This window comes from Wyeomyia smithii, chromosome 3 (assembly GCF_029784165.1).
Source record: "Wyeomyia smithii strain HCP4-BCI-WySm-NY-G18 chromosome 3, ASM2978416v1, whole genome shotgun sequence".
NCBI classification, from domain to species: Eukaryota; Metazoa; Arthropoda; class Insecta; order Diptera; family Culicidae; genus Wyeomyia; species Wyeomyia smithii.
Window position 1 is genome coordinate 265,017,199 of NC_073696.1, and position 15,605 is coordinate 265,032,803.

General features: G+C 39.3%; 1 protein-coding gene across 1 annotated transcript in view; it reads right to left on the reverse strand.

Annotated features, from left to right (window-relative positions):
- Window positions 1-9,775: 9,775 nt before the first annotated feature.
- Window positions 9,776-15,605, reverse strand: part of LOC129726512 (microtubule-associated protein futsch) — a 208,848-nt gene continuing 203,018 nt past the window's right edge. Inside the window, exon 6 of the mRNA XM_055683324.1 lies at window positions 9,776-14,080. Coding sequence (XP_055539299.1) covers window positions 13,911-14,080 — 170 coding nt within the window. The 3' untranslated portion in view covers window positions 9,776-13,910. The remainder of the gene's footprint in view (window positions 14,081-15,605) is intronic.

Below are 15,605 nucleotides of genomic sequence, written 5' to 3' on the forward strand. Positions count from 1 at the left end.
TCCCACGATAGGTGAAGTTAAGGATGCCATCAAGCAGCTCGAGCGCAACAAATCAGCTGGAAAGGCATCGTTGCGGAGCTTATCAAGCTCGGCCCGGATAGGTTGGCTAACCGAGTGTAGTGGCTGATAGTCTGATACAGTTACCGGTGGAGTGGAAGGAGGGAGTAATATGCCCAATATACAAGAAGGGTGGCAAGTTGAAAGTGAGAACTACCGAGTGATCAGGATTTTACAAAGTGCTCTTTCAGATTCCAGATCCAGATTCTCAACGCTGCCTACTGCTCTTTCAGATCATGTTTCGGCGTCTCTCGTCGCTAGCATGAAGGTCTGTGGGAAGTTATGAAGCCGGTCTTGTGAATGGGCGATTGACAATGGACAAAATCAAAACCTGTTCATATATTTCATGAACGAAAATGGTTTCCCCTGCAAAACTGACGACTGCTCAAGGCCAGTGTTATGTGAAAATTTTTGGAAGCCCGTTTGAAACACGCAAGGTACTACTACGGGGCGACAGTCTTTCCTACCTCCTATTCAACATTACTTCTGCAGGTGTTCAATATCTTCTATGAATCTAGCCAATTCATCTGCTACGCCGACGACGCACAGTGCAACGTTCCATAGACAAAAATCAAAAAAGTGGATTTCTTACTGAACCAATTCTCTATGCTGGTATGTTTTATACATGTTTGAGACATACTGTGATGATATTATTAATCTCCCAAGTTCACTCATACGATTATGGCACGCATCTACTGCGCACTGGTTTCAACTATTCAAGTGACACGTTATTTTCAAAAAAAAATCTTAGTTTTCAAATTTATTTTTTAATATACTCTATATCTTTCCATGTTACAACCAAAACGGCAACGGTAGAGGCATGTAACTACTCTATTTTTCATGTTACTATTGAGACATAACATAGCGCAGTTGGAAGTTAAAGGCTTCTTAGTCATGCTTATTTATGCTTAGAGAAAAAAGACACTTTCGAATTAAAATCGATTGTCAAATAAAGTACCCCAAAGTACCTCTCTGTATTTCACTTTTTCCTCTTATTTGGAATGTCCTTCAAACTTTGGAAGTGATTGCCATTGCGTTTGCTCTTTCAACCGAAATTCGCATTTTCGAATGATGCCTCTGGAATCAAGAGTGAGCGATTTGTCGTACATCTGTCCCCTATTTTTATGTATAACACGTAATTTATGTGCAAAACACATGAAAGATTCCTGGATTAACAATGTCTAGATGTTTTGCAACAGTAAACCGTAAATTTACACAACTAACAGAAAATTAACTAGAAATAATCATAAAAACTGAATGGTATGGCGTTTAGGTCACTTTTTCATCGCCTAGGAATTATTTTAATATTCTTTTCAAGCCTCTTATCTCGAAATGGATAATATTTTTGGAAAATTATCATTTTATGCTTCTGTACAAAAAATTGCCTTTGAGACATTTTTGCGATGACGTATTTGACATTCGTCAATTGTGCAAATAGTAGCTCTCATTGGTACTAAACATTTTTCGTGTCACACCAATTGAAAAAAAAAAAAATACTAGAATGGCTGTTTTGATTTTTGTCCCGCGTTCCCATACATTCAACGCACTGTGCGACGTGGACCTTGTCGGAAGAACGTTCCAGGCGGTCGCTGAACAGTATCATCAAGCTGAAACCTGAAGTAGAAAAAGTTGGATTGAAAGTGAATACATTGGAGAGTAAGTGTGTGCTAGCAGGTGGAAATGAACGCGATAGGGCTCGTATCGGCAAATGCGTAGCAATCGACGGAGATAAGTTCGAGGTAGGAGAGGGCGAAACGGCTCTTTTGCAAGAGCGACTCTGAACCGCTCACTCACCGTTTTGAACCGACTCATATGAACGGCTCATGGTTCACAATGATTTACGAGCGTTGACAGTTCGTGTTGTCTCGGTTAACTTGGGGTTCGAGCAAACCATTAGTTCTGGTGCGCTAAAAGAACTGGTTTCGTGAGCCGTTCGCACATCCCTAGTTCGAGGTGGTGGATACATTTGTACTTCGGATCATTGGTATCGTAGCTGGAAGTCGTGCCTACTACGGATTCCACAAGACCTGAGGGATGTTTAATCAGAAAAGTGAGTAAGTATATTCTTCAATGTCAGTATAATCAACGTGTACAACCCTCACGTAAGAAGTGAGGATGACGAAAAGGACGCATTTGATGTCCAACTGGAATGTAAATATGTGGATCAAAAGAGGAGATAATATATTTAATATACTGAAAGGGTGATAAGTCGGAATGTGGAACTACCGAATTTTCAACGCAGTCTACAAAGTGCTGTTTTAGATCAGTTTATGTTGTTTATCACGACTGGTTTTATGGACACTTTCCAAGCCCGTTTCGAGAAAGGAAACAATCGAGCGACTTTGGTGATGAAACCAAGTTGTTCCGAGGCTTTGGACATGACAGCAGTAGAATGTTGATTGAGAGCGAGCTTGTGATTTAACATAACTCCAAAATTGTGATCTGATCCACGCGTTTGAAGGACACATCCATTTATCTGGTAATTAAATATGATGGTTACATAACAACGAGGGAATGTTATGACCACACATTTAGCAATGCTTATTGTGAGCTTGTTTCTGTTACACCAGTCAGCAAACGTGTCCAACAGTGCTTGCAGGCGGTGGCAGTCCAGGACAGAATTCACAACAAGGTAAATCTTCAGATCGTCGGTATAAACAAATACGCACCCGGCGCCTAGCTGAATGGCAACGTCTCTGAAGTACAAAGCAAACAGCAGTGAACCCAGATTACTGCCCTGAGGGACTCCAGAAGTCTTTCTAAATGTTCGTGAAACTGTGGAATCCAGCTGAATACGCTAAGTGCGGCTTAAAATATAGCTAAAATATAGCTCAGCCATGAAATCAGTCGCTGAGGTATACCGAGTTTAGAAGGCTTATGTAAAAGTATTCGATCAACTGATATTTAGCTTCTGGTGCTGTTTAGAATCGCACTGTGAACGATGGGTTCGAAGAGCTTAGATCCGGCAAAAAGATTAGTTATTCATCTAAAGTTCCTTATGTAACGTTTTTCTCTGATAGATTTCGACATGTTCAATATTAACGCTACGATGATTGAAGCTGCGATCAGAAACTAAGGCAGCCCTATAAGCCAGGTCCCGATTAATAGATCGCTTCAACATCAATTCAACATATTTCCCTCGGAATGGAAAATTTCCCATATGCTGTCGGTGCACAAGAAAGAGTATAAGTTCGACATCTCCAATTATCGTGGCATAACTTCTTTATCAGCTGGATCAAAATGCTTCGAGATCTTCATGAAGGATATGCTGTTCAGCTCTTGTAGGAGTTATATTAGCATCGCCGAACATGGATTCTATCCCAAACGCTCGGTGGACACTAACCTGTGCGAGTTCACATCGTTTTATATCAGGAAACTTGACCCTCTTCTTGGGCGTGCCTCAAGGAAGCAATCTAGGTCCAGTACTGTTTGTGATATTTTTTAATGTCGAGACGATACTTCTTGCGAGTGGTGAAGTAATAATCTACGTTGACGATTTGAAAATCTACCTGATAATACTAAATGAAGCTGATTGTAATAAACTCCAGAAACTACTGGATGAATTTCTCATTGGTGCAAGTCAAACTTCCTGAGTGTGTCAAAGTGTTACGTGATCTCATATCGACGTCTCAGAACTTGAACGGGTTGACGAAGTCAAGGATCTTGGAGTATTTCTTTACTACTACTCACACCCAAGCTGCATCATAGCGCTCTATTCAACAAAGCCAATCGTCAACTAGGTTTTGTTCTGAAAATTGCAAACGACTTTATTGAACCCATCTGCTCACGTGCTCTCTATTGTTCCCTAGTTCGTTCGATACTCGAGTTCGCGTCGGTCGTTTGGTCACCATAGGAAGCATATGAGTGTGTTCAATCATTCCAAACACTGGGTCGTAATAATCAAGTAGACTTATATTGGGTCGAAAGAGCCGATGAACTGGCAAGACTTGTATCGTCTCATCAGTTCATAGGACCAGAACCCTTCTGTGGTATATCCTCTTGTTCCCTTAGAATGGAACTAAAAGCATGTGAAACTCTGAAAGTGGAATCCAACTGGACAAACACCCTCATCGGTAGGCAGTCGAAGCGTTTCATCACACCGAACATTTCTATGACTCGTAAAATACTAGATCTTTCAAAAGAAGATCTAAGTACGTATACTGTTTTAATACCAGGGCATTGTCCGAGCCGTTATCATTGGAAGGTTATGAAAAAACTTCAAGATGATACATGTCGAGTATGTGGCATAGAAAAAGAAGACTCGGAACATCTGTTATGCCGATGTCCGGCAATTTTTATCAAATGATATTAGTTCTTATTGGTCGCAGTGACGAAAATACCCAACACGGAAAAAAATATGAAGCTCTGTGAAAATCCAGAGTCAAATCTGTTCAGCAGAAATTTGTCCGTCGTGCGCTAAGAAGACTTCCATGGCCTCCTAACGACCTGCCCCCTTACGAACATCGACGTGCCCTATTGGGTATAGAGCCGCTGGAGTCCCGTCGAGATATAAACCAAGCTGTGTTTGGCGCTAAAATACTACGCGGAGAAATCGATAGTTCCAGCTTGCTGGAGTGCACGAGAATGTCCCAGAACGAGTACTGCGTCCAAGGCAACTTATTCTGCCAGAACCAAGGAAAACCGTTTACGGTAGTAACGATCCAGTTAACACCATACGCAGACGTTTCAAAGAAAGCTATCACGTCTTCGACTTTAATGTTTCTTGTGTCAGTTTCAGACAACGCTTGCGACCTGTCTTTTTATCTTTAGAAAAGCTTTCAAATCATATCATTAAGACCATGGTGTGAGAGGAAATTTAAATAAATAAATTAATAAATAAATAAATACATAAAACTTTACTTACACACGATTCTTTTTTAAACGACTTTTCAGCGCTAAAACGATTTTTTTCAGTATAAAAGTCTAATGCGTGACTTAACTGTTCGGTTTTGAAGTAGAATACTTCTCTCAGGAAGTTCGGCTACATAGGGATGTGAAATGAAAATCTAAAACCGAAAAAAGTGAAAAATATGTCCAATTTCAAATGCTAATAAATCGGTTAGTATTCGATGGATTTCCTTTGTTCTTGCAGCAATAGATTGGGAAATCTTCTAAGATTCTTCCCAAAATAAGATAATTGTAATTTTATTATTCACACTATTGTACTATTGAAAATAGTCAAGCCTTGTCAAAACGAAAAATTCGACCTCTGATTGGTCGTTATATGCTTGCTTCCCAAGCACGGTCGACAGAATCATATACCTTGCAATTGAAAACATGCTATTTGGCCTATATAAGAGCCTGTTTCAGCCGGAGCCGCTCATAATAGTTCTAGACAGCGACAACAGCAGTCGTCCTTCCTTAGCAGCAGCACTAGCCCTGTGGTTGGTCACCACGTCTCAGGAGCAGCGCGGTTTTTCTCAGCGTGTGTCGCCAGACAGCCATTATTCCCCCCGTGTTGGGGCAGCATGAAGACTGCCATCAGGAAATCCAATTTCGGAAATCAAAATGCCTTTTTTAAGGCAAATAAACCAGTCATTGAAAGTTAATAATTTTTGTCAACGCAAGCAAGTATTCTGTGTTGCATCCTAGCAATTTAAATTTGTCGCACCCGTCTTATTTACTGAATGTGAAATAGCTTCCACAGTGCATGTTGTCCGTGTATCTTAATTCCCCCAATGTTAGGGCAGCTCAAAGGTTGTAATTAGCAACCGATTTTGAACAGCAAAATGCTTTTTTGAAGGCAAATAAAAAAAATAATTGAAGGTTAATAATTTTCTGGCATCAACACAAGCAGACATTCTGTGCGGGATGCAATCAAATTCTGTTGTAGTTGTCTAATTTTTACTTTATTTAGTAAACTCCCCATTGTAGGGGCAGCGCAAAGGCTGCGATCAGCATAACCGACATTGAATAATAAACTGCCCTGTTAGAACGCATTCACAAAAGCAGTTAGTTCGACTATGCAGAGCTAATATGAAGTCGATTCAATCAATCAGCGTAAACAGAATTTCGTCGTCTCCCAGCTGCCAAGTTGCAACATGATGCAACACGCAACAGCGAGCAAACGAAATCGCTTGATGTTACAAACCGCAATAAGATACGGGTTAAAACCGTTGCGTGTGTGAGAGCACCATCGGTGTTTATTCGCTGGATACACTATCTACTGTCTACTGAACGCAATAGTCTGCTTACATGCGACATGGGGACAGGAACATTTTCTTCAACCAAGCTGCACAACACGACACAAAACATGTTATTTTGTTGCTTCAATGAGAGTGCTATCGGTCCGGCTCGACAAGAAATCATTTTTGTGCATCCGTGCTACGAGACTGAGGAAAAACTTTAGAAACTGAAAAAAGAGCTGGAGCTTATCAAATGATCGCTCTGAACCAGAATGAAGTCACACATATTTTTCAAGTTATATCATTCCACCACGTACGTAAAATAATTCATTCCTATTTTCATCCCTATATAGGAGCCTGTTTTAGTCGAAGCCGCTCATAGTAGTTCTGAACAGCGACGACAGCAGTCCTCCCTTAGCAGCAGCGGGAGTGAGCAGTGGGTACCATCGATAGCGGATAGCGCCCACAACTGTGGCATGGCTGCGAATAAGCGTAGCAGTTTCAGCGGATCTCACCATCGATAGCAGCAGGGCCAGCAGATGCAGGTACAGCGGATACCAATGGCGGCCACAACTGTGGCATGGCTACGGATAGCGTTGCAGTTGCTCAACAGTTGGGCCAGCGTAAAGCGGCCACAACTGTGGCATGGCTATGCATAGCGTAGCTGTTGCAGCGGGTATATCAGCAACGATAGTAGCAGGGTCAGCTGATGCAACGACACTCCCTTCACTAAAATGCTGTTTCAGCGTGGTAGCGGGAAGCATCAGCAGCAGGCTTGCATGAAGTGAATACATCAGCCAGCAACTTTCTCTAAGGCCTCTGCCATAGTAGACGCGAAAAGCGGCGCGAACCGTTTCGCTCGGCCGTAGGTTAATGCACAGCTCTACTGATGGCTGTACATTAACCTACAGTCGAGCGAAACGGTTCGCGTCGCTTTTCGCGTCTATTATGGCAGAGGCCTAATGGGAAAGTTGTATCATTTTTTTCAGAAGAATATTATTGTCGGTAATATTACAGAGATGCGATTGCGTAAATCCGATTTTGAATTGAACAATTGTTCTTTTGAGAACAAATAACACACTTATTTGAAGAGTTAATAGCTTTTGGTACCAATAGCAGTATAGTGACAGCCTCAGCGGTAGATGCAGATGCAGCCGGTACTTCCCTGAGGCCGATGTAAAGGGAAATGGGAGCAGCAAGGCGAAACAGTTCGGGTTATGCTTAGACGCGCGTCATTTTTCGTTGTTGACATTCCCCACATGAAACGACGCGCTTTCGTATAATAGCGGTGGTATTAGCGGTAGATGCATTTGCCAACACTTCCTCCAGTAAAGCCGTGTCTAGTTTTCAATGTGAAAACACCTTTCTCATTGTGTTGACCGTGCGCCTTAGTCCTCACTATCAAGGTAACACAGAGATGTAAGATAAACACTACATCCTATGATAATTTGAACAATTGTTCTTATAAGGACAACAAATGAATTATTGAAGATTTAATTTTGAATGAGAATACTTCTCTCAGGAAGTTCGGCTACATAGGGATGTAAAATGAAAATCTAAAACTGAAAAAAGTGAGAAAAATTTCAAATGCTAATAAATCCGTTAGTTTTCGATGGATTTCCTTCGTTTTTGCAGCAATCGATTAGAAAATCTTCTAAGATTCCTACCAGATGCATGAAATTGCAATTTTATCATTCGAACTATTGTACTATTGAAAACTTTTAAGCCTTGTCAAAACACAAAATTCGACCTCTGATTGGTCGTTATACCGAGCTTTCCCAAGCACGGTCGGCAGAGTTATGGACCTAGTAAATTGGGAATGCATCATTTGGCCTATATAAGAGCTTTATCAGATAATAAACAAACATTTCATCGGATATTAAATTGAACAACTGAATTTGAAGAACACAAATGATTATTTGAAGGGTTAATATTTTCTCGTTTTGCGCTATAATCCAAAGTTAATTATCTTCATCTACATGCATACTCTGACTATTATTACGTGTTTGCGTCGCTTAGTGTTTGGCTACGGTCATGCAGAACGCAAATAACGGCGCGATGCGATTCGGCAAGACGAAATCTGTTGAAATGTATAGCTCTACTTCGCCTTAAAAAGAGCTGTACATTTCACCACGGTAAGGCGAATCGCATCGCGCCGGCGTTCTGCATAACCGTAGCTTTTGTTCCGTTCCCGTTTAATGATGTCGTATTAAATGTGCATATTACATTTCGGCAGCACTTCAACTTCTCATTTGCACAAAATTTAAAAATATCCAATGAACTGCATTCAAAATATCAGACAAAAAGAAATTACAATACTGCCAATGAACGGTCAACGTTTATTTACTAGAAAAAATGACTGACACGCAAGCAGCCAGGTTATCTTTCTTGTAAAAGTATTCTACTTCAACCTTGCGGTCGTGGCTTTGCATACAACCTTCTTGTGATTTTTTAATCTGATCGACTACTTTTTTCATTGAGATATCGGTGTTCCGTTCATCTACGTTGATTTTTTTTTGTTCTGATTGCTGAAAAATATATTTCAGGGAAAATCGGGGAAATTATTTGTTGAAACTGTCGGCTATTCTATTGCTCACCCCTATCAAATACGCACACTACTAAGCAGGTGTAATTTTTGTGACTGAAAGGAAAATCTCACAGGAAGCCCCGTCAGAATGTGTTATATTTTTCCAAGTCTGTATCATATTTTCAGTTTGCTTTTTTTTCACCTCTCCAGCTGTACACATTGTCTGCCCGTAATGAACTGGATTTTTTATTTGTTGGAAATTTTCTTCACTACGACAATTTTTTTGATATTCTGTGACATATTCCATGCCTTAATCTTGCTGAGTCAAGACCTAGATTATAAAGAAGCCATATCGAAAAGTGTTGGTAAACTCGAGAAACCTGTGCTAAGTGGAAATTTTGCTTATTTTGGGTCAAAAACAACGACGTGACGATGTTTCCAGGGAACTTCACAGCAACGGAACCGACTTTTTGTGCCAATTCATGATTATGGATAAAACTTAAATCAGGCTGACCAGACGTACCGTTTTGAACGGGACAATACCGTTTTTTCGACTGTTTTTAACCGTCCCGTCTTTTTGCTTTTTTGTACCGTTTTCGGATACTCCTTGAAAAACTCTTACATAAAGCTTTGCATTGAAACTCTTCCTAAATGGAAAATAAGTTTTCAAGCACTTAGTACGTTTTGTGCCTTTCTGACAGCACCGCACCACTGGAAGGACATCCCCTATCGTGAGCTGACGAAAAAATCGCGATTGAAAGTTGAGACCATGATAATTGTTAGTCAAAATCTCGATCATCATGTGACAAATTTCAGGAACTCATTGCAAAAAATCACACAAATTCAGAATTGGGTAAGTGCATCAAAGCAATGTTTAATTGTTTGCATGCTTTGGTTGGCAAGAATTTTCAAAAATCAATTTTATCATGTGTCCCGTTTTTGAACCCATTTGTCCCGTTTTTATCCCGAGAAAATCTGGTCAGCCTAACTTAAATGCACGCGAAATTAAAGAAACAATGAACGGACATAGCCTCTGTATTCTGCCCAGTGATAAAACGGCGGAAAATACATTTTCAATTTTTTATTTTTTATTGACTTTTTAAATTCATTTTTAATTATTTAATCATACATCGTAATAATAGGTTATACTTTTGTTGTTCAATTAAATTGATTTGTTTTATATGGAATTTTCAGTTTTGTTTCTTTCTTTCTGTAGAATAATATTACGTGCTTTTATTTCTGTTTCTGATTTTTTTCTTTGCATCTGAGTTTGAAACATGGATGATCATACACACATGCTAGACATACATTGCAGAACGGTACGTGGTATTGACTTTATGTTTTTTTTCAACCTGATCGTTCCGGTGATGCTCTGTGGCCATGGAATTGTTTGCTGTCTTTCTTTTACTATTCTTGAGAAATATTGTTTCCGTGTGGTGCAGATATAAATGAATTTAGGTGTAACTTTTGCATTGGTTTGCTGTGTACGGTGAGTGTATCTGTGTGTGAGTGTGTGTGACTGGTGCAGTTTACGAGTTTTCAAGCGGTCGGTTTTGTCATCATCATCAGTACCGCTTGGAAATAAGTTAATTTCTTATTCATTTTCGCAGCCTTGCTGCACTAGTGTAGCAGAATATTCAATACCAACAAAGGGAATTTGCGCGGGGAATGCATTACATATTAGTTTATCAACTAGATGCCGGATTCATTTTTGGGGGATTTCTGAACAGACGAAACATTCAATCAACTGACTAGATGAAGCTAAAATAGTTATCATTTGTTTTTTTTTGTTCATTACTGCCATAATAATTATACAGTTTACATTTTTAGTAGGTTTCATTTCGATTTTTTTTGTAGTAGATGCAATTTATCTTTCTATGTGTATCTCCTGGAAAAAGTTGTATTTAACTTCGTTTATTCTAATATCATTTTTGTTTTAGTCTTTCTTGCTTGAACCTTTTCACGAACCAAAGCGTAAGTGAACTTATTGCAGTTACGTTGCATGCAAACTTAGTCAAACTGCTTTCTTTAACGTGCTACTATCTATGCTGCGTATTGGAAAAACGATTAATAAATAAGTATAAAACGACATTCAATAAGTCTTCCATATGCGTCGATTCCTAAGCCATTAGTATTACATTGTATAATTTGCGTTTCTTCTTCCTAATCATCACACGTGTCTTCCTGTTTTTTTTTATTTTGTTTCGGTTATCGTGACACATTTTGCCTTAGGTTTAGTCAATTGTTTCCTCCTAGGAAAGGCATTTCCGGCATTTTGCTAGCGTTTTGTTGTCCCCTATTGCTGGCGTCCTTCCACCGAGTCCACCGAGGTGGACTTTGGCTTATATTTTTTTTCGTTGATTTTAACAAGTCCTCTGCTCTCTTCGTGCTGCACGAGTAGCGGCCATTTTAATGCTGGCACAATAATAATCGATCTAAACAACAAAACACAACGGCGTCAAACGCTCCCCAGCCTGTGATGAGCTGGACTGATCATTCAACAGCAATCGGCATTGTGCTTTCGCCAAGCAAAAACAAATAACTGAAGGTCGTGGAAATAAAATTCTAGTTTTACGCGAAGTTTTGCAGAAAAGAAAATTTAGTTTACGTGCGCTATCTTTCGGTTTAAAGGGCACGGTTTCTGTTTCTTTTTTTTTTTCTGAATGAAGCTACGATTGACACTGCTTGGTTTGTTTTTGTTTTGTAGTTTTTGTTTTTCTTTTGTTCTTACTGTCGCTCAATAGTGGTTTTCACTACTATAAAAGCTTAAAATCGCATATAAAAAATCGTTAAATTTCTTGCAACAATCGCTTGTCCGTTCCAGCTCTCCGCTGATGTTTTGGTTGTTTTTAATATGTTACTTTGCTCTCTCATTTGCTGTTGAATTTGTCTTAATAATTAACATTTTTTGTTTAGTAATAGCTGGCGTAAACATCACTAAGTTGTTTAGTTTTCTTTTTTTTCTAAGATTCTTATTTTCTTTTAGTATCAATCAACTGCGTGTTTTGTTTGTAATATTTGATCGAGAATAATTTGATTTTTTAATTCTAAGAAACTTCTTATTTAAGGTTATTAGCAAGTCGAACTAATGCTAACATGAGAAGGGGATACATAAAGCGGCATAAACTAAGCATGATCGCTGGCCGGTCTGCTTCTAACTGATACGTGCGGGGTATGGTTTTTCATGATGCGGTAGAATTTTCCTGTACAAATAATTTGCTTGCTATTTTTTCTGTGCCGTTTTATTTATTTTTTTTTTTCATCAATTCGAATTGTGATGAACGAAAATGTTCGCGTGAATGGTGGTGTGAATTATTTCGACTGCAAGGAAGTTGCTTAATACACTTTGTTTGTGATTTTATTTTATTTTTAGTTTGTTAATTTCAAGCAATTAGTAAAGAAAAGTCCTTGCAATATGCTTCGGTTCAACTTTCAAGGTTTCATTCTTATCGGCACTGTACGCCTGCCTAGCAATGATGCTTCGGCAGGGCACTCGTATCTGGATCACTTCCAATGTAAGAATATTATCCTGTGTATATAAAAATATACGAGTTCGCATTTTCTATCGCGCGTTATGTCATACTTCGGGGCCAACGAGTCAATAGGTTCAACAATCGTAAATATTTGTGTATATATTTTTGTTTTGTTTACTTATTTTGTCGTGTAATAGTGTAAAGTATTTATTTCTTTTCATATTCCACTGATTCAAAATTTTCAACCAATCTGCAGTGGACCGACTCTCGCCGAGGAGCAGCAAAATCTGTGATTTTCATATCTTGAATAAGCATTTTATTACCATTTTTTTACTTTAGTTTTCTTCGCTAATAATCGCTATATTCTTATTTGTTGTAAAAATTCATCCAAAATGGCGTCGGTTTCGGTGTTCATACATGTCAAAATGTTAAAGTGCTTTCTAAAATATGGCGTCGGTTTCTGTATGTGTGTGTGTTTGTTTGTATGTCTGGTTGTGTGTATTTGAAAAATACTTTAGACGGAAGTTGCCTGAAATTCCGCTGCCCCTGGACGCCGGCGAGAATCGTTCCCGCAAAAGTGGGGGGGGGGGGGGGGGGGGGTGCTCCATTGTGCTGGTGATCCCCACCACCAGATGTCACATGTCGGTAAACACTTCATCGCTTGTCAAGACAACAGCTACGGCCGCGCGTGGATCAAAGAAGTTTGTCAGAGTGTTTGTTTTTCGCGTAAAGTTGAGTGAAGTGATTTGTGTTTACCGGCGCTGGATATTTTGTTTTCGTTTTTTCTGTTTTCGAATATTCTAATTATTTGTACGAAAGATTTTCGGAAATGTGTCAATTTGTGGTGCCGTAGCTTGCTTGAATGTTTCTCCTAACACAATATATCACAACGCTAACTACCTTTGCTCTAGCATCTGGCGTGAGAATTAAATTAATCAATTTGATCACTAAAACTCTGACATCGCATCTGTAGGTACTGGTATCAATTAGTTCCTAAAAGGTCTTCTCCTAGTAAAAGTAATAGTAGTAGTTGCAGTAGTATCAGTATTTTACTTCGGTCGACTATTTGGATGTTTTATTTTTGGCTTGGCTGTGTTTGCTCTCCTAGACTTGGGTTGGATTTTGCTTCCCCTTGAGGGTGATTTTTGGTTATGGTTTTTTGTCCTTTTTCAAAGGTTACCATTCTATCTGATCCCTATCGTGATCATTAAGCTCTTTTATCATTGTCTTCTCCTAAATGGGCTTTTGTTTAGGCTAGTTTTGAATTCTAAACTAACTATCAGTTATTAGAATACAGTGTACTAGTGGTAAACTAAGTTAGAAAACGAAAAACCTGATGAATATTCAAGTATCATTAATAGTAATAAAAAAACATTTCTCTCCTTCTAGCTACCAGAAGGATATATTCAGTCACTATCATTCAGAGATCCTAAGGATTCCTATCGAGTCAGAACGTAACGGCTATGATAAATACTAACTGTAGTTTCCAGTGTCCTGAATCGGAGCATTCTTAAAGCTGCGGGGAAAAACGGGGTTTAGAATTTAGGATTTTACAGTTTCGTCCGTCGCGGCGGTAGCAGCAGCAGCCGCAACAACATCAACGGGAGCCTCCGCGGAGGTTGCAACCGGCTCGTAGGCCACCGAAGAGCCGCACAGGGACGAAGCCGAATGGGACTGGGTATGAATCGTATGGATGTCACTCGAGAACGCTACAAAGATCCCCTGCGCCTAGAATTCGAGCCGGTAGGCGGAACAGGACGTTTCGTGATCTTGCAGGTTGATCGTACAGCGGGCGGCCGATGGTGACAGATCGATGTGGTACTTCGCCAGCAGGTCCTCGTTCTCCGAGACCCAGTAGCCGAGCACGTCGGTGTCGTAGGTTGGAATGATAGTCACCTCTGTGGATGGAAGGCAGTGGATAAGAAAATCGTAAGTAAGCAAAAATTTAAAAATACTTAAGATAACTTTCCGAGTTGAATTTTGTTTTGATAAATCTCACTGAGAACTTATGCCATAGCATTTTTCGAAAATTTTATTTCTTCTATTCTTTCTCTTCTACTCCTAATCCTCTACTGCCCACGGCAGATTAATTTCTAAATTCTACTCAAAGCAGACATTATTGAAAAAAGTAGTAATAGAGGTGATTTTTATTATCAAACTAACTATTACAGGGTGCGGCAAGAAAAATTGTGAAAATTTATGGTACCTATTCAATTTACTCGATGTGTCCTCAATTTTGATCAATGACCCGATATTGACAACAACATACGCTCAAATTAAAATGGGGTAAGGTCGGGTCTGTTAGGGAGCCACAAATGTGTCGCCCAAAACTTCATGTTTTCCCTCGGTCATCGTTAGGTCCGATTTGACGCGTGATATAGCACTCCATCTTTCCGTAGGACAACGTGGTAATCCTAGATGAAGTTGATTTTCAGGGCTTTGAAATAGCGATAAACATTCCGGTATTGAATTTAACACCAGCATCAATGAAAACATTTTTAAACCGTTGGACACCATGAAGTCAAACCTCATGGAACCAGCCGGATGCTTAATTTGTAACTTAAATATCACCTTCCCCGGAATATCCGCAAATTTCTACAGTGAAATGAACCGATCTGTGTGGCTTAAGACACAGCATCGATGATGAACAGCTTTGCGTCGGATAACAGAATCACCACTTGTACTTTCTTCAACAAAAAAAATGAAGTGGCGTTTCACTCTAGCTCTGGATGATGCGTGCAAGTCTTCTATGAAAAATCTTCGCATCAATGTTTCAGAAATGTTGGCTGACGGTTTTGTGCAAACCGATTTTATCATTTTTGGCGTACATGTAAACCGCGGACCTCCACTTCATGAGTTCCGCAGCTTAAAAATATCCTGCTTAGAGACTTTTTGATGCAACAAATTGTAACCAAATGACATCCTGCTACTCTGGAAATACCTTCTTAGGTGTGCATTTTCACAAAATTACAGTTAAATATTTCCATCGTTTTGATGCAGCACTTAAAGCTTAACGTATTTGGCAGTTTCATCGGAAAAAGTCATATAACCCAATAATAAAGTTCAAAAATTTTCGCTTTTCTCTGTGTACTTCGATTCTTGAAATTTTACAATTTTCAACTAGATACATTTATGGACTAATAAATGAAAATTTTAAAGTGAGTGAAAATTTTAAAGTGAAAGCACAATTACTTGGCGTGAGGATGAGAATCCTTTCAGGGTATTGAGGGAAAAAGGAAAAGTAAAAAACCACTTTAATCGTGCGGAAAAAACCCTTCCAAACTGATTCTAAATTGAAAAACCGTAGATATAGGAAAGTAGCGTTTGAACCCGTCGATCATAGTATCCTGCTCGCTTAGATAGAAAAAACTGGGAGCAGCTTCAGCTATATTCAGCTGTTTGATTGATCGAACGCTATACACT